General features: G+C 40.5%; 1 protein-coding gene across 1 annotated transcript in view; it reads right to left on the minus strand.

The window, feature by feature from the left end:
• The window catches only part of st6galnac3 (ST6 (alpha-N-acetyl-neuraminyl-2,3-beta-galactosyl-1,3)-N-acetylgalactosaminide alpha-2,6-sialyltransferase 3), a gene marked incomplete at both ends in the record, with an annotated part of 62,779 nt that overhangs the window by 22,010 nt on the left and 15,171 nt on the right, over nt 1–25,598 (minus strand). The window contains 2 exon segments of the mRNA XM_079232624.1: nt 11,390–11,799; nt 20,341–20,535. Coding sequence (XP_079088750.1) covers nt 11,390–11,799; nt 20,341–20,535 — 605 coding nt within the window.

Here is a 25,598-nt window from a genome sequence, read left to right on the forward strand (position 1 = left end):
AACAGCTGTTATTTTGCTAAAAGAGAGGAGTCAGATTTATGTTTTATTCTCAGTGAGTATAAAGTGTCTTGGAAAAGCTTTAAGCAGGTTGAGAGGTTTTTCTTAACTAATTTTAGTCAGTAACATAAGAAACAGGCTTTACAACAAAATAACTCAAAGTGAATCCAAGCGTCAACAACACTGTCTCGGAGCACAAGAGTCATAAACCATTTATGAAGATTCATTTGGCAGAAATACAAGTGGTGGAAGGTCAGAAGAGGTGAGCAGGAGTTGGAATCGGGTTGGTAAAATACTTTTACGACTAAAAAAAACAAAAAACGGAAGAGGGAGTAAAACACGGCGAGTTAAATGGCAGACTCTGAAAGCTCTGCAGCCGATCCAACATGTTAATGGAATGCAGGTCCAGGACCAGGGGAGTAAAACCAAGGATTAGCAAAACAGATGAGGACCAATTTAAGAGATTTCTCCAGGGACAGAGATCAAGACAAAGACCAAAGATCCAGAATTACACACAGAACTACTGATTATCATTGATCTTAAACTCAATAATCAATTAATCTCACTTGTCCTGTTGAATAATTTAGAGCAGGCTTCTCTCTCTCACTTTAGAGAGCTTCACAAAAGGGTGTAATCCCAAGCAAAAGTCCAATAAGCACGGTACTATTAAGCTCTCCCTGAGTGTTCAAGCTGCTCTTAAGCCACACCGGGTCCCCTCTCTTACAGTAAAGAAGATTTATGGCTGCTCACAAAGAAATGTGTTACGACCTTAATATTCAAAAGTCTCTCGCTCCGACAATGCGGCACTACTCCTGTATTTTTACAGGAGGCTTACAGCAACATGCTGTCGTGATTTTACATTTCCATGTTCATCACACCACATTATGAGGACGGTAAAGAATGCTGTTCACAAATCAGAAATGTGAAAGGTGTGACAGACGGAATAATGAAGTGATTATTCTTCCTTTAATGTCGACTTTCACTAATTTGACACATTTATAAAATGCCACATCTTTATTGGATTTAGTTTCTAGATTGAATACACATAACTACAGTATTCATGCATATGAAAACTATACATCCATCCATCTACTTTTATCTTATTAGGGATAAGGATATGAGTAGGCTACTTACTTCTTCCAAATCTGACTACAAAGTTTCAAATGTCTAATAAAATGGCTTCCTTTAAAAAAAAAATCCTTTACTCTGTAAAAATTCTTTTTTTTTTCCACCCAGCTCTGCAGAAGAAGAAGAAAACAAAACGCCACTGTATTCTCTCACTGGGATTACTATGATTTGAGTGTCAATGGGTTTAAAAAGCGTTAATGGGCTGTATTAGTTGATTGAAAAGCCGGTGTTTGTCAAGAAAAGCAAACGGCTGACTTATTATTTGTTGGTGGCTGAGAAATGCTCAAGAACAGACGACGCTCTGTTTAGGGAGATGAAGGTTTGACAATTTTACAAGCAGATTTTAATACTGCTGCCAAGAGGTGATTGCTTCCCTTTTCACACAGAGTTGTACAAGTATAATCTGAAGTGACTAGTTCATATCCAATTTAGAGCTGAACGTATAACAGAGCGTCACTGACAGAATACATTACATCTGATCTTGCACAGAGCATTATGGTAGCACCCATTCTCCTTTCTAAGGACACTGAGAGGAGATCCTTTGTCCTGCTCGCACCAGTAAGTGCATGACTTGACATCACAGAGTGAGTGTTATTATGCTGCACTTCTTTGCATTTTGTGTTTTGGCCTATTCTGCAGATTATTTGATTGCGATCCCACAGTAGAGTCAGCATGAAAAAACAAGTCTTTAGCCGGCCTAAACATAAGAGAAAAGCTTGTTCGAGTCAGAAGGCGTTAGAGGATCCATGAAACATGTGAAGAGAGTGCTATCTGCTCTGTCGGGAGACTTAAAATCCTGTACCTGCTGCAGTTAAAGTGTCAAACACCAGCTTGGGAGATGAAGAAGAAGAGGAAGAGCCAGAGGGAAGAGGAAGGCAAAGCCCTTGGTACACCTCATTCATGTGAAGACAAGAGATATTTGCAGACCATTAGTATTGCTGGAAAATCACATTAATGTTCTCTGTTTATTTTTTGTACCTTTGTATGCATTTTAATGCATACACCACTTGTCTTTAATGCTAGATGGGGCAATTGATGAATGTTATTCCTTTTACATATAAATGATCCTTTCTACTTTTACAACACTGTATTGATATTAGGGCTGCAACTAGCATTTATTTTAATGATTTTAGTGGATAAAAGACCAAGTTATCCCGTTTTTATCGACTGCCAGGCCAAAACCTGAAAGACTTCACTTTATAAAGAGAAGCTGGAACCAGAGAACTGGTCTAGTTCATATGCAACCCTACTATATATGCCTTTGTATCCATTCTATTGTCATTTATGTTGCTATTCTTGTTGTTTCAAATGTTCTTGATGCAGTCACTTCATATTATTTTGCATGTTTTAAGTACTTTTTGCTGAGGCGCCTAGATTTATATAAGTATATAATGTATGTAATTTCTTCTGCTCCTGAGGGCAACTGTGACTGAGAAGGTAAAGCAATCTGATTGATTGAGAGACAATCTTTTGATTGATTGTCTCTCAATCAAAAGATTAGTCGTTCAATCCCCGGCTCCTCCAGTCCATGTTGATGTGTCCTTGGTCAAGATATCCGAAGGCTGCGTGTGATTGGGTGTGAATGTTAGTTAGTATGAATGGGTGAATGTGTGTATGAGTGTAAGAGTGCTTTGAGTAGTCAGAAAACCAGAAAAGTCCATTAACCATCTACCATCCTCGTATGCCTTTTAAACACAATATAAGTTATTTAATAGACAAATATAATTCTTTTAAAAGCATAAGTATGCAAGAAACTATCTTGGTGACAATGGTGCTGAGGAACATTCTTCAGACAGACAGACACACCATGCAGTGTGTTATAGGGTTATTCTACCTCTTTACAGTGTTATTTTCTGAGGCCACAATGTAACCTAATAAGGCTTATTAGGTGAGGCTGGGCGCCTACATGTGTTGCAGGAGTGTGTCTGGGATATTTCAGCCAGTGGAGGTTATTCAATTGGGTGCAGCAAAGCAGAACACAAAATGCTTTTTTTTGCTGCGGGCTAACCATCATGCCGACCTGCGTTAGCACTTAGTCGGTAGAGAAAAAACACACTCACGTGAGCTGGATGTGCTTTTGTTAGCTTCCACCTCAAAAAAAGGGACCAAATTCAAATATAAAATGACGGTGTGACAAAAAGTGTCATCTTGTGTGACAAGATTGTTGATGATGTGAAGGCAAAAATCAATAGTCGCTTTTCTATTGCAAAGCCTTCTTAAAAATAATTTTGTATCTATTTCAGAGAGCAGAAAAAAAACAATCTGAATTAAAATTGTGGGAAGAAAGGCAAAACAATAAATACACTACGGGGCTAACAGCATGTGAACTGTCCACATAGCCTCGTGCACAAAAGGGTTCACACTTGATGCAAAGACATAACCGTAGTCCAGCTGTAGAAACCCAACTCGTCATTTTTTTTCTCCACCCACTGTTATCACTACCACAACACTGGACAGATGTCTCATGATCAGGCCATATCAGGTTTTGAAGGTAGTGCCCACAGTAACTGTTTACATTCTTTCATTAGCTTTGTTACACTAATAAGACCAGAAGACAGAAGTAGTGAAATCCCTGCTGTGTTTCATGGACATGAAGCAGATAATTTAACCTTTGTTCAAGTTGCCTAATGTTTGTCTTCGCGATATAGAATCTCCTCCAGTATCAGAAACTGGTGGACTTAACACAAGCAGCACATCCTAACCAATCGCAGCACTTTTGCTACTGCGTGTGCAGGCTTCAAAGCTAAGCCATAACCCCTAACGTACAGCTATAAGCCCCTCGTATCGACAGACATCAGTGCCCAGCCTCACTAATGCTCATGTGGCTGAATGGGAGGGGAAAACCCTCCGGTGGTTAATCCTTCCAAGAGAGTGAAGGCTGTTGCAGCATATTAATGGAGATGGTCTTGGATTAGATGCTCAACAACCACATTCAGCTGTCCACACAATTTTGGCCATGGAGAGCAAATAAGATTAAGTATTCATTTGAAAAAGCAGAGGGGCAAGAAACTATCAACATGGACTACAGAGCGTTACTAATACTATGGTATTTTATCGGAGGTCGGGAAAGTAGTCAGATCTTGAGTACTTTCAAGAATAGTGTTTCAAGTAAAAGTCATGCATTCAAACTTTGACTTCAGTAAAAGTACAACATATACTTAAAAGTACCGAAAGTAAAAGTACTCATTTAAAAAAATATATGTTTATTATATTATTATCTGCAAAGTATCAGCTGACTTGAATACAAAGTACAATATTTGCCTCTGAACTGTGGTAAAGTAGAGGTATGAAGTAGGACAAAATGGAAAATAGAAAAAGTACATTACTCTCAATTTCTGTTTTTTAAGTGATGTATTTCAAGCAATTTTTTGTTTTAAAATGTGCATACAGAATTCAGAGGCTTTGAATAAATATCTCTCATACTCAGATGGAGGGTAAAAGGATTTTTTTTCTCCTTTTTGATGATCCAAATGGAAATCCAGTGACCGACACAATGTCCTTTCTTGACTAATTTTCTCGACTGTTTTTCTAACATCCTTCGTGTGTCATTACATCATTAGGATACGAATGCAAATGGACTTTAAGGAAGGCTGCACTGTGCCTTCAGCCAACAGTTTGCTTCTCTCGCTCCACCTCATTTCTCTTTCAGACGGGGTCACAAGAACACTGACGAGTTGCTGATCCCCTCTTCCTTCGGGATGATGATTTCCTTGTTCTTCAGAATTGACCGGTTTTGACCCGATGAACAGCCTTCCAGAACCCCAGGGTATTTGTGTTTCAGGGTTTCCAGTGACTTCATTTAATAAGATAATTTCACAGCAATTACAAGCTTTCAACAGAAATGTAATGTCATTACACGCTTGCTCAGTGACAAATTCTTGTTTTGGATGGAGAGCAACACGCTCAGTGCATATTTTTAGTGCCGTCTACGGCGGGAATCACGGCTTCATGTGCCGAGAAACACAATGAATCCTCTCGCTCTCTGTTCTCTATAAACGGCTCGTCGTGATCAGCATGAAATTACAGCTCTGTGGTGATGCTGCAAACATTGTGTTTCACTCTTCTACAGGTTTCTTCTTCTATTGACATCCAATACACAAAGCAATTATGGACACAGTCACGTACTGTAAACAAATGTCTGTGCACTGGCGGAGAGTCGTTTGACACTGAAGCCAGGGGCTGCTCTTGATCACATCGTTATGCGGATTGCATCAACAAAGTTCAGAGTTTTCTGTCACATTGCTTCACGCTGAGTCAGAGTGTCTCATGGTCAGGCAGCAACTTTCTGCTGCTTTGTTTTTTTTCTCTAGTGGTACCTGTGGCAGAAAGGGGTAATTGCAAGTGCGTTTTGGGATTTCACTTTTAAGATATCTGATCAGTATCCCCCTGTATCACGTCAATCAGTTGGCAGGTCTTTGGATTTGCACTTGTTTGTAGTCATTGCTTTTTCTTGGTTTGTTCGGCCATCGTTACTCACAATGCTACCTCGCTTCACACACAAGTCAACCCGTGGGACTCGCAGGTTGTGGGTTGATCTATGCATCACTCACGCCCACTGAAGGCCTTTACAGGCATTTCTTTGTGTGATTGGCTGAGCTGACGGTCTGACTCTGGCAGCACAAATCTCTCACTCGCTCACCCAAAAGATCCATGCAGATGCAGCATTCTCGGCCAATACTGGACCACTGTCAAAGTCACTTCGACACAAAAGCATGGGGAAAAGGTCCAGGTTGAAGTTATAGTACAACAGTATTAACAGCTAAATGTTCCTAGTACACAGAAAGTGTAGAGCCAAAACTTGTAGAATTATCAGGAGTATAGCCTCAAGCAGTTTCACCGTCAACGAACAGGAGACTTTTGGAACACAAATATGTTTTGTTTGAGCGTTCAAATACAAGCACGCTACTAATTCTCCAGAGATCTTGTCGGTTTTTAAACAGAAAATACTCCCTCGACCCAAGAAAATCCCTTCGGGTGCTTTCCCCTTGTGCGTCTTTCCCACTTCATTGTCTATGGAGCTCGTCCAGGCTCATCGTAACACAGAGAGGCTGTTGAACTGAATGGTGTTTGGAACTATTTTAGGATGAATGTGCTCTAACTGCCAGGGGTACTTACACTGATATGAAGTGGACGGCTGGAGATTATGAAGCATGATTACACAGCCGTGACATTCACGCTAATAAAAACAGATTAAAATGAAATTCACCACATATTTGGAGGCCCACGAGAGTGGAGGATCTGCTATTAAGTTCAACCACGATTAGACTGACTCACCCCTGATGATGAATTACAGATGAAACATCCACTTTTGGTTCTTACATCAGACTGTTATTTTAACCCGAGGCATTGGCGAGCCCTTTCAGGATCATTTGTGTTTTCGTTCAGTTTGTTCCATGGATTCTGGTGTAGTATGAAAAATAATTTATCAGACTATTTAATTTCATTGTTCATAGTCAAGAGCTTTCCTGTAACATTTGCTTTACACTCTGCCTGCTCTCGTCTGACAACCACAGCTAGAAATGAGCGTCTGCATCAGAAAACAATCCCTCAAAAAACACCTTACAGATTTTACGGTCACACTCATGTCCTCTTATTTCCGATGCCTCAACAGGAGTTCATTTCGAGCCAGATGTGAGACACCATAAAATATTGAACGTTAAAACAAGTAATGAAATTTCATGCTGGATGCTCATCAGAATGACTGGGAGTAATATAAACTGGAGTACATAGAAGTAAATGAGCTATAACTAAATGGCACCTGTGTTCTATATATCCAAGGTCACCTGTGAAAGTTTTGACCATGACTCATACCCTCGAGTAATGTTTTGTTGAGAAGGCACTCATTTCGCTGATATCTCGTGCTCTGCTTTCCATGATGACGCTCAGGATCGTCACAGGAAAAGGGGGAGGCGTGACAAACTGTGGATCTAAATGCGAAGATGGAATGGATGTTGGTGTCAGGTTTGTCTATATGGTTAAAAGCTCTGGAACAGCTACATGATGGCCGTGTGAACATAACAGGGCAAATGTGACTGCGTAAAGTTTGCACAAATCTAAACTTGAGTAGAAAAAAGTGAAGGAGCTGTATCTTATCATAACCTGTATTCTTTTGTTTGATAATTAAGTGATGTTTAATCGTGTGTTATACAACACAAATGAGGATTATCATGTCCAGCATGTGTGCAAAGATGACAAGACTCTGGCTGCAGAAATCTGTGACGGGTTGACGAAGTATCCTTCACTTGATTAAAATTACTAATACGACACTGCAAAAATACCCTCTTACAAGTAAAAGTCTTGCATTGAAAATGTTACTTATGTATGCAATTCTTATCAGGAAAAGTATTAAAAGTACTCAAAAAGCTTGTTAATATAATATATTACATTTTTAGATAATTTTTTACTCGTGCTTTAATGTAAAAGCAGGATTTGACTTTTGTAGCTGGTTGAGGTGGAGCTCATTTCTAACTATTTTATACAGGACTGCAACTAATTCATATTTGAATTATAAATGAATCTGCAGATTATTTTCTCTGTCTATCATTCAAACGTTATGACATTCCTCGGTTTCAGGCCACACACAATGAAACAATAAGAAAAAGAAGGCCACAAATCAATGAAAACAATACAGGATATGAAACATTACGAGGCGCTTTGAAGGTTGAAAATGCATTCAGTGTGACTGACCAGACAAAAAACGAGTGCAAAGAAAAAACATGTTTGTGTCCACTGACAAGTACAAAAGACATCTTGTAAAGACGTTTATAACGGTTAGAAAGACCACAGGAATGAATGGTCACTCACAGGGACAAATTAAACTGCCCACAAGATGTGCCACAGTGTCAGAACCGTGAAAACACACACAGTTAAGTGTATATACATGCTGTGAAGGAGCAGCTGGCTTGTAAGCAGAGACCCAGGTCACGCAGGCCCAGGTGGCCGTGCAGTAAAGTGACACTGTGATTTAAGTCTTGTGTCGTCGTAAGGTCCGTTATCTGCCGCCGCTAACAGGGCCGCACCGATACGGTCCGACAGCCAGCGACTTGCAGCTCAGGAGGTAGCGCTGATAATGGATCGCTTCAGTCCGTGCAGCTTCCATCCGCAGTGCGCAACCACATGAATCATGTGTTTAAGCTGCTGTCAGATACGTTTACATCCAGGGCTGTGGTCAGATTTTTCATTGTCTTGGCTCCTGTTAGATGTTCGTTCAAATTCTTCTGCCTATTTCTGTCAGATTATTTTTTACTTTTTGGATGGAGGTAGAGTGCAGGACGAGAAGCGAGGAAGGTCCCTGGATGTCAACATGGTGACGTGCCATAATGAGATAGAGAGGTGTATCTTGATGACTCAGCTGTCTCTTTGTTTTAAAATACATAAATACAGATGCATTTATGCGGCAAGCAAACAAAAACAATTTCCACCCGCAGAATCCCGTGTATGAGATGATGTGGAATTTATCTTGTATTCAATAACTGGATGTTAAAGAGTTGAGAGCATCGCTCCTGCAGATTGACGAACATCACTGTACATACTATAAGGAACTTATTAAACATTATTGTTATTTAGAACACACACTCAATTTGAATTCCATATAACACACCAAATGAAGTACAGTATATATATATATACGTATATATATATATATATATATATATATATATATATATATATATATACGTATATATATAGGCATGTACAGTACATGCTTATTTATGCCCCTCACTGTTTGTTCTTTGTAAGAAGGATCCAAAATGTGTGTCACAGCCAACGATCATCAGTTACACTGTGACTACAGAATAACACCTCACAAAGAGAAACACATAGCACACTTATCTGTTTGCTTCCTGAGGTGTTACTAGAGCAGTTTCTTTCATTACCACGATCCACTGTCTGCCATTTCCGTACGACATGCCAAATGTAAGCAGTTTGTTTATGTGGCAAAAAGTGGCAACGTTTAAGTCAAGCTTCTTTTTTTGTGTGCGGACGTAAGAGAACAGAATATCGCAAAATGTTTCCTTTATTTAAAAAAAAAAAAGAACTTTAGTTTGTATCCTCATTGCAAACAATACAGTGTATACTACAACATGAGTGTATCATACCTACTGTATAAAAGGCCTTTTTTACAGGGGACCTTTTGATATGCCATGGAAGAAAAGACACATGTATCGTGCGTGCTGACTCACCATCGCACTGGGACTCAAACAGAGCCATCTTTAATGTTATTAGTAACAACTGTGCTTGTCCTACTATGGCATGTCAAAATGTCTGCTGTTTGAAAGGTCTATTAAGTCTACAGCATTGAATTTTCCACAGCCATCACTGAGGTTATATTTGATTTAATCACTTTGTGAACAAATTACATACTCAAAATCTGCTTATAATTAGCATGCAGTTTGTCATTGGGAATCCACTAGTCGCTGCTAATCAGTTCCTTGTTGGCACTTGACGGTCTCATTTGAATTCTTCTACCAGCTCCAGATCTCTTACCCGAGTCATGGCGTTAACTCGATAACACTCATTGTAACCCCTACACCTCTAAGTCTCCTTGAGTTCAACTTTCTCACCTCTGTCCAGAAATGACTGAGCTTTTTGACAGATTATTTTCGTGAAGTTTTTGAGGACAGGCTTAGAGACGGGTACCTGATCAGCAAGTCGAAGCTGAGGCGACGCGTTACCTCTGCTGCTCGGGGCCATCTGGATAATTAGAGTTGTGTTCGACTTCGATCACTGTTCTATCCCCGCCCGGCTGAGGATCAGACCGTACAGCAAGCAGTGACAGTAAATCAGTGAACACTTGCACACAAATGACAGGCTAAAGGCAGATGAGCTGCTCCAGGAAAAGCGTTTGAAGAGTGTGTTATGTTGTAGTGAATGGATAAGTGGAGAGAATAAATCGATTTAGATTTTTGAGAGTGCTATATTCCTGTGGACTAAAAGAAAAATAGGCAGCATGGCTGTGAGCCACGAAAAGAGCTGGAGTTTATTTCTGGAGTAACACCATAACATATAAGCTCAACATAATTATATAAGTGACTCCCTTCTCTCCCTCTGAGAGAGAAAAACACATACTATTTTAGGCCAATTCAAAAGCTGTCAACATGGACACTAATTACCTCTAAATACTAGTATTTGTGCAGCCACGTTTCAGACAAAAATGACGGACAGGCAGAGAAGCAGACATATGGAGAAACCTCTCAGCTATCGTCACATTGGATGCGGTTCATTGTTCACACCTTGAGTTTCTGTCACTGTTACCAATCAGTAATGATTGAAGCGCTGCATCACGCCCAGGAGCCTCATGTCCTGTAATGAGATTCTTCTCCCCGAGCTATCCTCCCTAATCCCACATCTCTATCTGTGCTTCGTGGGTCTCTGGAACAGCTGAGCCGGGCTGAACACAGACGCTCTACATGAAATTCAGTGTTAACCCTGCCATCCTGAATAGGAGCGAGACAATGAAGCTGGAATGGACTGGATGCTACGCCTATTACCAAACGTGTTAATCCTCTTAAGAAGTTAAGAGAGGTCTTGATGACATGGGGTAGACGCAGAAGTGCAAAGCTCTGTGGAAATTACCAAAAGTTGGTCTTATAAATGAGGTTCATAATAAACAATAGCGAGCCTGGAGCCTCGCTCTCATACTCATTAACCTGCAATTCTCTTTTGGGGACTTGATAGAAAGGAGTTGGAGGTGGGTCTTTCTCGAAATAACAGAGTGCAATTTTAGCAAATGTTGTTGCCAAATGTCTCCAACAAACAAATACTCTATCCAACTTTCAAGGTTATTGATCTGTAACTTGAATAATTCTACCTTTTTTGCAAATTCAAAATGTGCCAAGACACTGGCAGAGAAGTTGTGGGACTGGCTGCAACCAGGGTGTTTAGAAAGACTGCCAGAATCGTGCTACCTCATTAACTGGATTTTCCCCAGACTGCCATTTGGCTGATGTCTAGAACCCAGGCTGCACTTTCTTCTGAGGCTCCTCATAAGAGCTTCTCGTTAGAAAATGGCCTCTAGTGCCGTGAGGGAAAGTTAAGTAACTCACTTTGATAAGGCCTCATGAAAGGGAGGATTTGAGACAAGGAAAGCACAGAACGTTGAGCACACCATCATCATCGATGTGGTCGATACTATAGCAGTAAACAGAACAGTGAATGTGAAAGTACTGAGTGGTACTGAGTCAGAGAGAAAAATTGGAGGGCCACTGTGGAATGTTGTGATGCCAAAAACAGGAACAAATAAAGTAATAAAGATTTGGCTCACCTGTCTTTTCCCGTCTCCTTCTTGAAGACCATGTCGCAGTAGTTCATCCTGTCCTCTGTGGTGACGTAAATGCGCGCCTGAGGGTAATTCTCGGCCGCCTGTCGGAGCATGTTGTACACGATGCCCTTCCCGTCCTTCCTCATGTTTCGTAGCGGCCCCCACACGACGTAGACGGTGTCGTTGCCCTGCCCGAAGAAGTAGTGGGACTTCTGCAGCAGCAGCGGTACGCTGGTGTGCGATACGACCCTCAGCGTGGTCCGCTGGCCCACGTCGCGTTCGAAGCCCCGCGTGGGCGCGTTGTTCATCCGCCAGATGCAGGGAGAGCGGTCGATCTGCGGGCCAGCAGCCTGGCCCAACATCTGTCCAGAGCTGGACACGATGCTGCAGAGCTCACAGTGCAGCTGCAGAGGCTGGAGGGGAGAAAGCAAGTCAGTTACAACAAGTCATCATTATCATAATTGAGACAAGTCTGAGTTGCATCTCAAGTATGCCAGGGTGAGTCTCAAGTCCTTTAAAACAGGGCCAAGTCAAGTCTCAAGTTGAATTCAATCAGGATGAGTGCGAGTCAAGTCGTATCAAAGCAAGTCTTTCAGGTCAGAATGCTGACTATTATAATGCACAAGCTTAATTAAATATGCAAGATTCATTTTTCTGTTTCATTTGTTTTAACTAGAGGCTATAGCTATAGCTAAAGAGACTAACAGACTATAACTTATATCAGTAACCAAGGCACCAATAAGCAGGGATGTGGCTCAGCTCACACAATAGAGGCACAAGAAAACTAGATAATAAGAACAGAGAGGAAATATATCACAGTGCGAAATACTGCAGTGCTTAATCATCTTCTTTCATAGCTGGAGAGCAAGGCTTTTAGCCTGCTTAGAAACAGATAACAACATATCCTATCATTGAGAGGCTAAAAATGAAAGAACAGTTGGTGAGGGAACAGCAGCAAAAATTAGGATCTAAAACTGAAATATTTTCTACGGTCAAGGTAATCAATGCTACTGATCATCAACTCTTTCAATGCTTTATGGCTATTTTGTTTTCAGGAACAGAGAAAATCTTAATTTCTTATTTTCAAGTATTTGGAAAAAAGTGATAAATATCCTCTTGTTGCGCAACTTTGTAAAAGATAGTAATCCCATTAAGACATCAAATGATAAAATTAACTTAATAGGTTATTTTCTTAATACTCACTGATAACCTCTGAGTCTAGTTCTTCTAAAATATGCTGCATCTCATTTCATTTTCATTTCATGATGGTATATTTTGTGATATACTATTATATGTATGCAATAATAATATCAAAGTGATGTTTTGGCAAGGGGCTTGTGTGATCAGAGCATAAAATATAATACATTTGGTAATTATTTATGGAAATCATCAGGGCTTTACGACTCTATATAATTTTCTTTTATGTCTTAAGATTAATGCCACTGTGGCCAGAACTAACATTGATTAAGTTAATTGAATGTGGGACCTGAGAGGTTATACAGAGTCTTACTGCGGCAATGCAGAGCGGAGAAGCAAGGGAGTTGCGTCATTTATCTTACTGTATGTTTTTTATATATCTTATTATACTTTACTGGAGCGAAGGGATTTGTAATGAATCTTCAATAATAGCTCTTAGCTACGCTTTGCCAACAGAGAAGGAAAGCTCTCTCTGAATCCAAAATGGGAGATTTGCCTAATTGAAGCTAATATGCTTGGTTTGTTTTGATGAGATTATACTTAAGTGAATGAACGCAAGAGAAAGTTAAAAAAGAAATAGCATTGTGTCATGACTAAACCCCGTTTGATCATTTGCTTAATGGAGAATAACTGTAACGTCACTGGTTTGAATATAAATTGTATTTTTGCTGCTTTCTGGCCGGCGAACATCAAACTCTCTCTTGCATGTTCTGCATTTAATCAACAAACAAGAGGGTTTTAATGTGCAAACACAAACCCACAAGAATTATATTCTGACTACTTATCAGCACTCACATGACTCATTGAAATGCATGCAAAAAATCAGCTTAGGACTCTGAATACTCCAACATAGCTACCTGTTATTGCTTTTCCTGTCATGTATGGATTCAGTCATGTGTTAAGAAATTATCTCTGGGCCTGGGCTGGTAGCTCTCCATTTACTGGGTGGTTGAGACACACATCACCGCAGCCTTGTGCTGTCAGCAGCTCGTCCATCATCACCCGCTGCCCTTAGCTCAGCTCATAACTCCATCACGCCTCTCAGCACACACAGATTGGCTGAACTCTGTGGGGAACACTGGCTGGCTAACAGCATACGAAAGATATGGGCGTACGACTGGAAACCTCCCGCTGAACAGCCCCTGAGCAAGGCATTTAATACACAGGTGCTGCAGTAGAGCAGCTCAGAGAAGGCTGAGGTTGTATGAAGTTTATGAAATTTATGAAGAGAACCAAGTGAGAGAGTTCCTCTAAGAAAGCCCATTTCCGCCACTGTGATTAAAAAATGGGCTTCTATACTACTGTGTTTATCAAAGGAAGCCAGGAACACGCGTAACGTTTCCAGTCGTTTCATGCATACGGCCTTTTCAAAACAAATATACTTAGTTAGGTTCAGGAAAAGATCGTTGTTTGGGGTAAAATAACTACGGAAGGGCTGTTAGTGATGAGTCTTTTAACTGGTGAGTATAAAATATTCTCCAATAAACGTTTTAATTATTCTTAAACATCTGGCCTGTAAGAAGATAACTGAAATGGTCTCAGAAATACTTGCTACATCTACAGGTCAGGACAGGTCAACAGTCTAGCGCAGGGCACATATATAGACAGACAACCATTCATGCTACGGGAAGAAAGAAATTATCCTTTATTAATCCCCTTGGGGAAATTCTTCATGCATTTGACCCATCCTTGGTTAAGGAGCAGTGGGCTGCCCTGTGAGGCTCCCGGGGAGCAGATAGGGGTTGGGTGTCTTGCTCAGGAACACTTCGACATGTGGGATCGAACCCACTACCTTGTGGTTACAGGACGACCACTCATCCCCCTGAGCTACAGTTCCACAAATAAAAGCGTAATTAGCCTCCCATGAACATTAATCACATTTAAATGCACTGACGAAGTTCATCTAACGACTAAAAACCCTAATGGAACAATTTTATTTAATATATATGATCTATAGCTCCCGACAAATCTCTGAACATTACATCCTGTAAATCAATAAAATGTAATGGCCTCTTCATCCTCTCAGCTGTGATTTATGTTTCAGTTTCATGTTTATGACGGTGCTGTTTCAGTGTTTCACACAGTAACCGCAAACACAGTGCGCTTTTATAATCCAAATAATTCCGGCACTCTCTGATAAGTACAAAATCTACTCAAAGCTTGAGATTTTAATGCGGCAATGTGTCAAAAATAAAGTGGGTTATTTAAAAGTGGGCTTAATGCCTGGAACTCGGTCATCATTAAATTATAGCAATGGGGTGTGAACTTAACCTTGACGTTCATTAAAATGCTCTAAACACGATTAATTAATAAGCAATAATTATTACATTAACGTGCCAAGTCCCAGTGTAAAATTCCTCAATGGCACTTAAAAATGAATTGATGAGCTAAAGTTTAATTCAAAAGTGATTAATTCCAAATGCTGCTCTTGGGAGACAAACATTGTACTTAAGAGCAGCGGTGGAATGTAACTATGTATAATTACTTAAATACTGTACTTAAGTGGAATTTCTTAGGTTTCTTAGGTTGCACTTTTTTCTTTACTATATTTATCTGATAACTTTAGTTACTTTGCCGATTGAGATTAATAAACCAAAACATTATCAAACAATTGTATTAAGTAGTATTACATGTTAAGATAAGATGACATAAGACTTCAGGCTTCCTATAAGTATATTAATAATTAAAATTAGCCCCAGCTTTACCAGCTAAAACATTAAAGTGATGTACACATTAATACATCAATAATTAAACCAATAATAAAATAAAAAAATATTCTGAAATGGGTCATTCTGCTTAACCCTATTACATGTGGTAAGCTAATAGTTTTGTACTTTTAATTAAAGAGTATGATTTTCCTAAAAAACACAAAAAATAATCTCTCTCATGCCCCACTAGATGTCTATGCGGCGTCTGTATCAGAGACATTCCCTTTGAGTGAATTATCTGCTGTTCTTTTCTACTCTACTGTGTTCGGCACATTTCAGGGCGTCAACCTCTATAAAAACATAGTGACCAGGTGCCAGATCATAAGCACTCATCCAGGGAATGCAATTATCAGCTGCCACCTGCCAAATACAAGGTAAATGTTGGCTGAGGTGTGTACATATTTTACGGTCACCTGCCACCAATTTTCCTTAAATTATGATATATTATTTCCAAAAAGCAATTTCAAAATAAAAAAAAGAAATGATAATTCCATATCTATGCTGTCTAAAGTGCTCTACAAAGATCGGTGAACCACTTTGATACAGAGTGAAATATCATCCAGCGCAATCCTTAGTTCAAAATTTGAATTTGTTCAATACTTTGGTTTATGAGGGCGGCACGATGGTGCAGTGTCGCCTCACAGGAAAGGGATCGGGTCCTTCTGTTTGCATGTTCTCCTAAGAATGGGTATTCTCTGGGTCCTCTAGCTTCCTTACACAGTCCAAAGACATCATTTAATTGCCTCTAAATTGTCAGTAGGTCGGGGCGCTCTGGTACCACACCTGGTAGAGCAGATAACCCAGCTACCCAGGCTGAGTCCTTAGTATTGGCCCAGGTTTGAATCCAACCCACAGCCTAAAAAAAAAAAAAATGGAGGTGTGAGTGTGAATGTTTTTCTGTCTCTATTTTCTATATTTCAGCCCTGTGATTGTGTGGTGACCTGTCTAAGTTCAACCCTGCCTCTCGCCCAATGTCAGTTTGAGCTCCATATTTCTCATTAAAATGAGTCACACAAGTGAAACTTTCTGTACTCATGCTGGCAATTGTGTACATTTCAAAGGGCTTGAATTAAAAATAAATATCAACTCAGGACTAAATAAAAAAAAAAATAGTTTCTCTCTCCATCTGTGAAAGACCAGGGGCATGAATGTAAAGTGCCACAAGACAAATGTTTCTATTTCTCCTGAAAGCAGAGCAGGAACGATTTATCACACCTGGAGGCAGACTCAATCAAATGAGAAAAATAAGGCAGACCATTCCCACACTAGCAGGTTATGCATTATGCATGCTTGCAAGAGGTTTATAACACCTGAAATGACACCTCACTGTGGATCGTGTACGATTGCCTTACTGTCTGGGAGAAATATGACTGCTTCTTAAGGTGTTGCCGTGTGCTTAACAGAGGCTGACAGCTCACACAGCAGGCTTTCACTCCGGACGTAATCGCGCAGGACACCTTGCACAAGAATATCACCTTGACCAGGCTCCACTATGCTGTCCATCCTTTGTCAGAAATTTTTGAAGCGTGCAGAACACTTCCGACTCTAACATTCAGACCAATCACTCCCCATTCTGATTCGTCATAAAGAACTCACTGGTCGGGTATTTGAGCTGAAAAGAGGCCTAATTCTGCAGAAGCTGCCAGTCTTTCCTGTGATTTGCATTAGTCTCCATGGGGAGAGGGCAGTGGTTTAAGTAGGCTTGTCTGGAGGCAGAAGGAGGTGCAGACATAGAGATTGGTGTAAGGCGTGATTGCCTCTGGGCCCATGTTCAGTGGATGAAACTCCCGGAGGCAGAGGGTGACGCTCTGCATTAATCTGCAAATATTAGTTTGCTGAATATTAGGCATCCACTTCCCATTAAGGATCAACGGATCCAACGCAACTCCAAATCTAGATGTATTGCAGGCCAAACCAAAAGCACAATCAGCATTCCCTGTCAGACGGAAACATGCATGCATCTCAGCAAGCAATTATACAACCTTCCTGTGTGACTACTCAATATCCACCAGCACAATTTCAGTTTTTCGCCGGCTGCCTTCCCAAACAACAAAAGCTTTTTTTACATTTCTATGCGGTGGGAATTAAAATGCCTTGATTACTGAAATATTACCAATTTTACCTTTTTAATTATTTATTTTTCATCTTTGTTGAACTTTTTCGGACATTTTGTAGCCATTATCTACACGCTCTTCAAAGACACTTCAGACGAGTCCAAAGACAAAAATAGCAATTAATCCTCACAACACAGGTGGCGCGGGTCTCGATCGGTTAGTTAGTTTGTGTTATTGTGTAACTTTTGTGTTAGAGATAGTTCAGCAGAGACCCGCAACTCCCGTGTTCAGCAATGATAAATTACTATTTTTGTCTTTTATGTTTTGGCTTTGAAGATAGCAAGAAAAGGGCTCTCTGACTGCAAGTTAATGCAGTGTCAATATTCCAAATACAGTGTACACTGAAACTAATATTGATTTTCTTTCAGGAGGGCCTTTGTTATAGGTGGCTAAAATACATTTTGTTGCTCTCCCCGTCCACAGCAGTACATTGCTTTGCTCCCGTACCAGTACTCCTTTCTGTTTCCTCCCCAGCTGCCTCATTTACAACAGTTTTTTTTTTTTTTATGGGTGGTCCAAACCCACAAGATCTATTAAAAATGGAATAATAAAAATGGAATAATAACAAGAAAATATGGTAATAAGTATATATCCAAAACACTTCTTACCACAGATTGTGTCAGTGTCGCTTTTCCCCCCTAACCCTAACCCCACCCACCACTAATGAGTTAATACCAAGGTGGATCAATTTAGATTCTACCACAACCTGTCACTACGAACCTGAAAAGCTCTTCTTTCAGACTTAAGTCTCACTTTCTACCTCCAGTATGAAATGTCACTCTGACTGACTTTGACATTGAGATTATGTTCTCTACGCCTGATAAGACTGTTGGACCAAATCCCCAAAACAGGCATTGGACTGTCTCGCCAAGAATGCGTCAATTGTCATAAAACCAGCTGAAAAAAGAAGGAGCCGTGGTGGTAATGGATAAGGACAAATATGTTGAAGAAGCCTTATGGCAATTGGATAACCCTGAAATATGATCTAAATCTGTCCTCAAATCCATTAGGTATAACACAAGACACATTGAGAGGAATATTATCTACAGCTAAGGAGGCAGGGTGGACTACTTAGCAAGAGCATGATTTCCTGTGGAGTGAACATCTAACTTTTTACATGTTCTCCACAGGAATATATTATATCATCAACAATAATATTATATCATCTAATGGATCCCTGTCATAGCCTGCCTCTCAATTTGTAGACTTGCATAATAAACCTTTGGTACAACAACTGCCTTCGCACATCCAGGACACTACTCCTGTTCTAGAACTTGTTGTCATGACTACATGTATGTCCTGTTCAGAGGTTCATCGCTGAGATCTCACACACAAAAACTATATGAAAAATAAAATCGTACTGGATGATGTACACAGTATTAGTAGATATTATTGAAAACTACTGATGTTCTGCAATTATTGAATGCTATGTGACGTTATCTTGGATTTCTACAACCGACGATGATGACCAGCGAGGAGGCGTGCTCCGGGGGTGGAGATGAAATATTGAGCAAAATTTGTTTGGAGATTTGAGACTGAATCAATAGATCTGCTTCATGTTGGTCTATAAGGAGGAAAGAGGAAGTTACCACTTTTATCGTCATGTCTGGAAAAAGAAAGTCGAAGTGAGAAGATCACCATGAGATACGACCTGAACCCTCACATTTTACATCCAAAATGCAGCAAATACTACACACATAGCAAAGTGTGGAAACACTTTGGGTTTCACACATTGTCTGAAATAGCAGCGCTAGACATGGAAAAAGCTGCATTCAAACTCATTGACAGGTAACGTTACGGGTATCTTTAATACGACCTACAAACAGGCGATTCTACAACTGTAGTCCACCCAAATATTGACATCCATGGTAAATGCATTCAAACGGCCCAGATCGAGCTTACCACGGATGTATAAAAAGAACAGAGCTGATGAAGGGGAGCTAGAGAGGGACATATGTGTCTACGTCCAGTTTAAGATGATTTTGGGGTTGCTGTAATAAAAAATGATGAACCATTCCTGACCATGACTGATATATTTGACTTCAGGACATCTCTGACAGCATACATGCTGAAGATCTAACATTTTACTGAATTCATTTTCCAAAGTAAAAGTCCCTTAAAGTGTATTATTCAACTTTTACTCATGGTTGGTCTTGTGTTGAAAAAGTTAAATAGTGGTCGGTCTCGCATTAAAAAAATGTAATCAGTGTTCATCTAGTGTTAAAAAAGTCAACGTTTTTTTCTGTCCCACTTAAGATTAGTTTCAAAAGGACCCTTCACTCAGGACAGGTTAGCGCCCTGAGTGTCCGTATCTCTGCTAAAACTTAGCTTCATGGACCACTGAATGGTACTTACAAATGTGGCTTTTGAAACCATTTACAAACAAGGCTCGTTTGGATTACCCTGAAAACTTTTCTAAAGTATATAACAGTAATAGACAGCCTTTCTACCAGAGGAGTGCCTTTGACCTTTCTTCTCTTTTTTTCTTCTCCAAACTGGGGTTGTGCCGCCCGCCATCTACTGTAGGTAAAACACTGGCGATGGATAGGTATCTCGTACAACCCCACTTTTAATCCAAACTTTCCCTTTAGTTAAAGTTAAAGACACAATCTCAAAGATTTTCATTTAAAAATGTGTCTGTTGAGTCACAATGTATCACCAAAGCAGATCACAGAAGGCTGGTTGAGCCTATAGACCACTGATGAAAATATTGCAATATTTATAAATTTGCAGTATTAAAAAGTGGGTGAAAGGAATGTGTAACTACAGCAGGAAATGTACCGCGATGCTGAACAAAGTGATGAGGCTAAATAGCAACTCTCAAGTCTAGTCAAACATCTTTGTACAAATGAAACAAATATGACATTTTAATGAATGAAAATGCTGTTTCTGATTGTGCCTGGTGGTCAGTCTTTGTGTGTATTGTGTCCCTCACCTCCTGTTTGGGGATGCTAACATAGCCCAGATGAGGCTTGAAGGCCTTGTACGGCTGCTTGGAAAACATCCAGTGGCTGCTGAACGTCTGACCGAACACCGGCTGCAGGAGAAAGTAGGGCTTCTCTGAGTAGTTCACCACCACCACGAAGAGCGACACCACCACAATCAGACTGGTGGCAATCAGCGACTTCCTCTGTGGAGGGAGAGAGAGAGAGAGCGCTTAAAACAAGTCGGGGAAATAGAATAGAACAAAAATGTATGTGTTCAACTTGTCAGTAGTTTAATAGCTTGAACTGAAGAGTAAATAAAAAAGGTGAGGCTTTCCAGTTGCATCATGAATCAGCCAGCAGTCACAGCTGACAAATAACAAAAGGCAAATATTTCTTTCTTTCATACAACAAATGTGTTGTATGAAAGAAATAAGTATACAACATAACAACCATGCAAGATGATTATGTTGGACATAACATATAATAGTAATAATAAAAAATACACATGATATGTGCTCATTGACAGAAAAGCAGAGCTGAAAAAAGGTTGTATAGTTGTCATGCATTTTTTTCACCACTTCGGACTGAAACATCTCAACTATTGAATGGGTAGTCATGAAATATTGGACCGACATGTTCTCCAGAGGATAAATCCCACTGACTGAGATGCTCCTCTGACATTTCATCTCACGCCACCAGAAGGTTGACATTTGTGATGGAGAGTGAAATATCGTGGCGACAAAAGGATCACAGATATTCAAGGTCCCAAGAAGATAAATCCAGCTGATTTTGGTGATCCTCTGACCCGTCAAGGTTTTCACTTGTTCAGTGAAATAACTCAACATCCTTTGATGGATTGGCTCAAAAATAGAGACATGCATGGTTCCCAGGTGATGCATCCTGACTTTTACAGATAGTACAAATTGTAAACATTGTATCAGCAGCACGTTAGCATCAACACAAGGAGCCTGTTACCATGCTGTTGTTATTTACCTCTAGATAACACTGTAAGTACAGTCTCACAGATAGATAGTCTTCATGTATCACAGTCAGAGGATCCTCTGTGAACAAATATTGTAATCTACTTTTCTGTTTCAGCACCTCTAACAAGAAAGCAACAGCTAGGGCATCTTTGTTTTAAACATTGCAGAACACACAAGGATGGTCTGATCATAAGAGGTATTATGGCCTGGCAAAAAGAGCTGAGAGGGATGAATAATGGATGAGAGATGGAGGACGGGAAAAGGTCTCATAGAGGAGAAACTATTGGCAGGGTAGAGCTGAAGAGATCAATGCACAGAAGAGAGAAGAATCAGACAGAGATGAAAAAAAACTGTGGTGTGCTACAATATCTCAGAGCCTAAGGTGATAATAGATTTCGGCAGAGTCGGAGATGTGTTTTATTTATTTTTTCCCAGGAAACTTCAATAACCTGCTTCTAATCTAACAGACAACACCAGTGGGAACTCCAGATTTAGGAAGTGGTGTTTCGGAGATCCTTTGAAGTTATCTGATGGTGAGAAGATTGGATGTGGCGTGCTGTATTGGTGAAGCCCCCACAGCCAAAGTGCCTGCACCACCACACGCTCTGATCTACAACATCAAACATCCCAAGGGATGCGCCGGAGGCTTCGCTTTTCAGAGACGAGATCAAACATTTGAGTGGGGGTGGGGGATGAAAAAGACGTTGACCATTTGCTGCCCTGGCATTCTCCCGATTGCATGTATGTTACATCACGCAATCATTTCGTGACATTACCGCCCATCTTTGATCACAAACAGAGGGCTTTCAACTTTGATCTAGTATGAAACAGCACAAAGAGGACAAATAAGAAGTGCTTGATGTACTAAAAGTATTTTACAAAATAGATCACTTTCCTGAAAGGACAGACTGTCTGTTCTATGTCGTTCCATAAGAAGAAAATAAATGTCAGGTCGTTTCTGAAAATGTGCTGTGAAAGCTCGTCATCAGGAATCCATTATGGAGCATGAAACCAACCCCTTATAAAGCAAGAGAGCTCCTCAGGGGTTAAGGGGGGTGGCGGTGGGGGATGAAAAGGTAAAAAACCTTCTGCTCAGTCTGCAGCACTGCAACATCCATCTGTTCTCATGAGGACCGAACATTTCCTTGTCTCTTTCAACCTCAATCTGGCCACAAATCACAGGGGAAATGATGTGTCAAACTCTGGGGGCGATTGGAAGGCTCGGCGTGGGCATAGCGGGATGCCAGACCTCCGCTGGCTCCAGTGCGAGACTCACTACTGCTCTCCTGGTTTGCTCATCCATCAGGGAGATCGCGAGTCGGCCTGTTGAGTCATTTGACAGAGAAGCTGACAGGCTTGACATTGAGGAAGGCGAACAGTAGGGGAGCTGGGGAGCGCGAGCCAAAATGGGGATTCTTAACACGAGCAGTGAGGCAGTAGAGCGACGATGAAGTTTCAACATTAGAGCTTTCGGTCAATGTTAAAACATTTTGCTTGGGGAATATGACTTCATATGTGGCTGCAACGGCCTTGTTTGCGACCATCAAATCAGACAATGATGGTCATTAACTGCAGAACCTCTTCTGGTTGTTGCCCGGGGATGTTTCATTTAACACTCCCCCACCGAAAGCTTTGAGGGGGTTATTTTTTAAAAGGTGCTAAAACACACTCTGAAGAGTTATTGATCTCCGTTCTCAGAAAGAGTGAGTGCGATCATTGAGACCCAGGACACGAAAGAGCTATAATCTTCCACCGGTCTCTCTCTGGCAGTGAGCCTGTGTGACTAGGTTACAAATAGATGCCAGAAAGCTATTGCTGGCGACCTCCTAATTGAAGCATACCTTGGGCAAAAATTGAGATAGCAGGTAGTAGAATATAACTACTGCACTTACCAAAGTTTCAGTTACGGAGCAACATTAGCATTCATCAGTCCAATATTCACTTTCATAAAGCTCTGTTTTTGTTCTCCACCAACTCCTGAGGGAAATATCTGTATCTTTAGATGCTAAATGATGTTCACCAGCTACTTGCAAACTGTTTCCTGTCTGTTGTTTGGTGCTGGGCAAGTCGTTTACAGTAGGTTTATCAGAACTTTCTCTCTGCAAACTGCTGCGTGCTTCGACGGAAAAACAATGCTGGGCGAGAGAATCAAAAAGGTAAAGCTGTGGACAAGCGAGACAGTGAGCTGCAACTCACTATGAAGCTCCTTTAGCAGAGCTTCTGTCAGGTGGAGGCTTCAGTGAGAACCCATGCCAGCAACGGTGCAAAGTAAATTTATTTCTCAAAAAACAGACCAGCTCAAAAACAGGCAGCTGAACAGACTGGACTCAAACAGGCATACACACAGTACAATCTGACAATGGGACAGGAGACAAACAGGGGAAGGTGCAGGTGATTGGACACAGCATGACACAATCAGGGACAGAACTGACAATCACAGGGCCAGGAAGTGCAGGGGCACACGAGACAAGGACTAGAAAAACCCAAACCATGACAGCATTCGCCTGTGATCATTCTTTGCAGGTTCATCACTATGAGTGACTCCTTTAACATTGTTTTCACATTGTCACTATAGAAATATCCAATATAGTGGTCGAAGTAACATTTTCAATGCAGGACTTTAACTTGTATTGTGTTCTTTATTTGTACGTTTTATTTAAGTATCTGAATAATTCCTGGCAAGAACATTTTCAGTATGATGATGTGACTGCTCAGTGTTTGTTATGTACAGAGGAAAACAAATATCTAAACATCAATTTCTATATAAATCATTGCAGCATTCCCCTACTTAGCATTCACCGAATAGGCAATACATTTGAAAATTATAAAAAACTAAACACGAAGTGCCCCATCCAATAGTGTGATGAATGAGAGCACATCAGCTGTTTATTTTCCCATACATATTGTGCAATCAAAATTTCCCCTCCATCAGGCTCTATCTGGGCATGAAGAGAATACAATTTCCCATAAAGACTGACGCTCTAGCTCCGTAAACAACAGGATCACACTGTAGCTCAATCCAAAAAACTAATCGCAATGGGTATTGGAATAATGAGAGGCTCAACCTGAAGAAAATGGCTCATGAAAAAACATATCTGGTAGCAATTTTCGAGTGCCTCCTGGGCAATAAGGGGAGAGAAAAAAAGAAAATTACATTTGCAATGCAAAAACGCTACGTCCCTGGCACCTGGTTCTTGCCTCCACGGTCCAGTGAGCAGTTAAAATTCAATTTCAATTAAGGCGTTTGAGAAAATATTTACAGACTTTCTCTCACTCTTCCTGCTACTCTCTTTTTAAAGCCTTCCTGTTGTTCTCCTGGGGAATGAGACAGGAGCACAAATGAAGAACCACTCTTGAGATTGAGAGTGGGGGTCCAGACAAATTACTTAATTCCTGTCATATTCCCAGCCAAGGTCTCACTTCAAAAGTCATCCAAGTACGAGATAACAAACTATTATTTTCCCGGAGGCGGAGGTCGGCGCTTTGCTGCTGGTAACACGGTCACGCACAAGTTCCCCTCCAAATTTAACAGACCGGAGCTCTGACTGCTGCAGGGTCTGTGCAAGAGAATTAATACAATTTGTAGATGTTATTGCATTTATATGAGGTTCATGACTATACGAATAAAAACTGGTTTTATCCACTATAAAGTGTTGGGCTGTTTAATCTGCATTTCAGTCAATAATTGTCCGAAAAACCTTATTCAACATGTGTTTGATTCAGACCAACTTGTTTAAAATAAATGTGTCTGCATCTTGGAACAAGCAAGCTCATCATATGTTTTGTAGAAAAAGAAATCTGTAAAATATTCTAAATAAATCGTAACTTCACATCAGATCAATGTGGACGAGTAAAAAATGCAATATTTCCCTCTGAAATTCCCTTGCCATAAAATATAAATGCTTAATCTAAACTATACTTAAGTACAAGTACTTAATGGTAATACATGTTGCACTACACCACCTTAATGAACTGAAGTAGAGGTGAACTAATGCAAAGAAAAAGGAATAATGCTGTCTCTACACACGCTGCATCCATTCAGAGGTGGGAACAGTCGCATGAATGAATGAGCGTATCTGGGAGGTTTGCAGCCTGCTGGTCCCTGCAGAGCCCAGCAGAGGGGGCAGTCACCTCACACAGCCATCATGTGAGGCGTCGCCTCACTCCTTAAGCCTCTCCTGACTATTGCTCTGCACTTGAGAGACATTCCCTTCCTTTTATTTGGTTGCAGCGGGTTCATTTAGACACATACCAGCAGCAAGATTATTCATCAAGTGTTCCCA

This window comes from Taurulus bubalis, assembly GCF_910589615.1.
Source record: "Taurulus bubalis genome assembly, chromosome: 1".
Lineage (NCBI taxonomy): Eukaryota > Metazoa > Chordata > Actinopteri > Perciformes > Cottidae > Taurulus > Taurulus bubalis.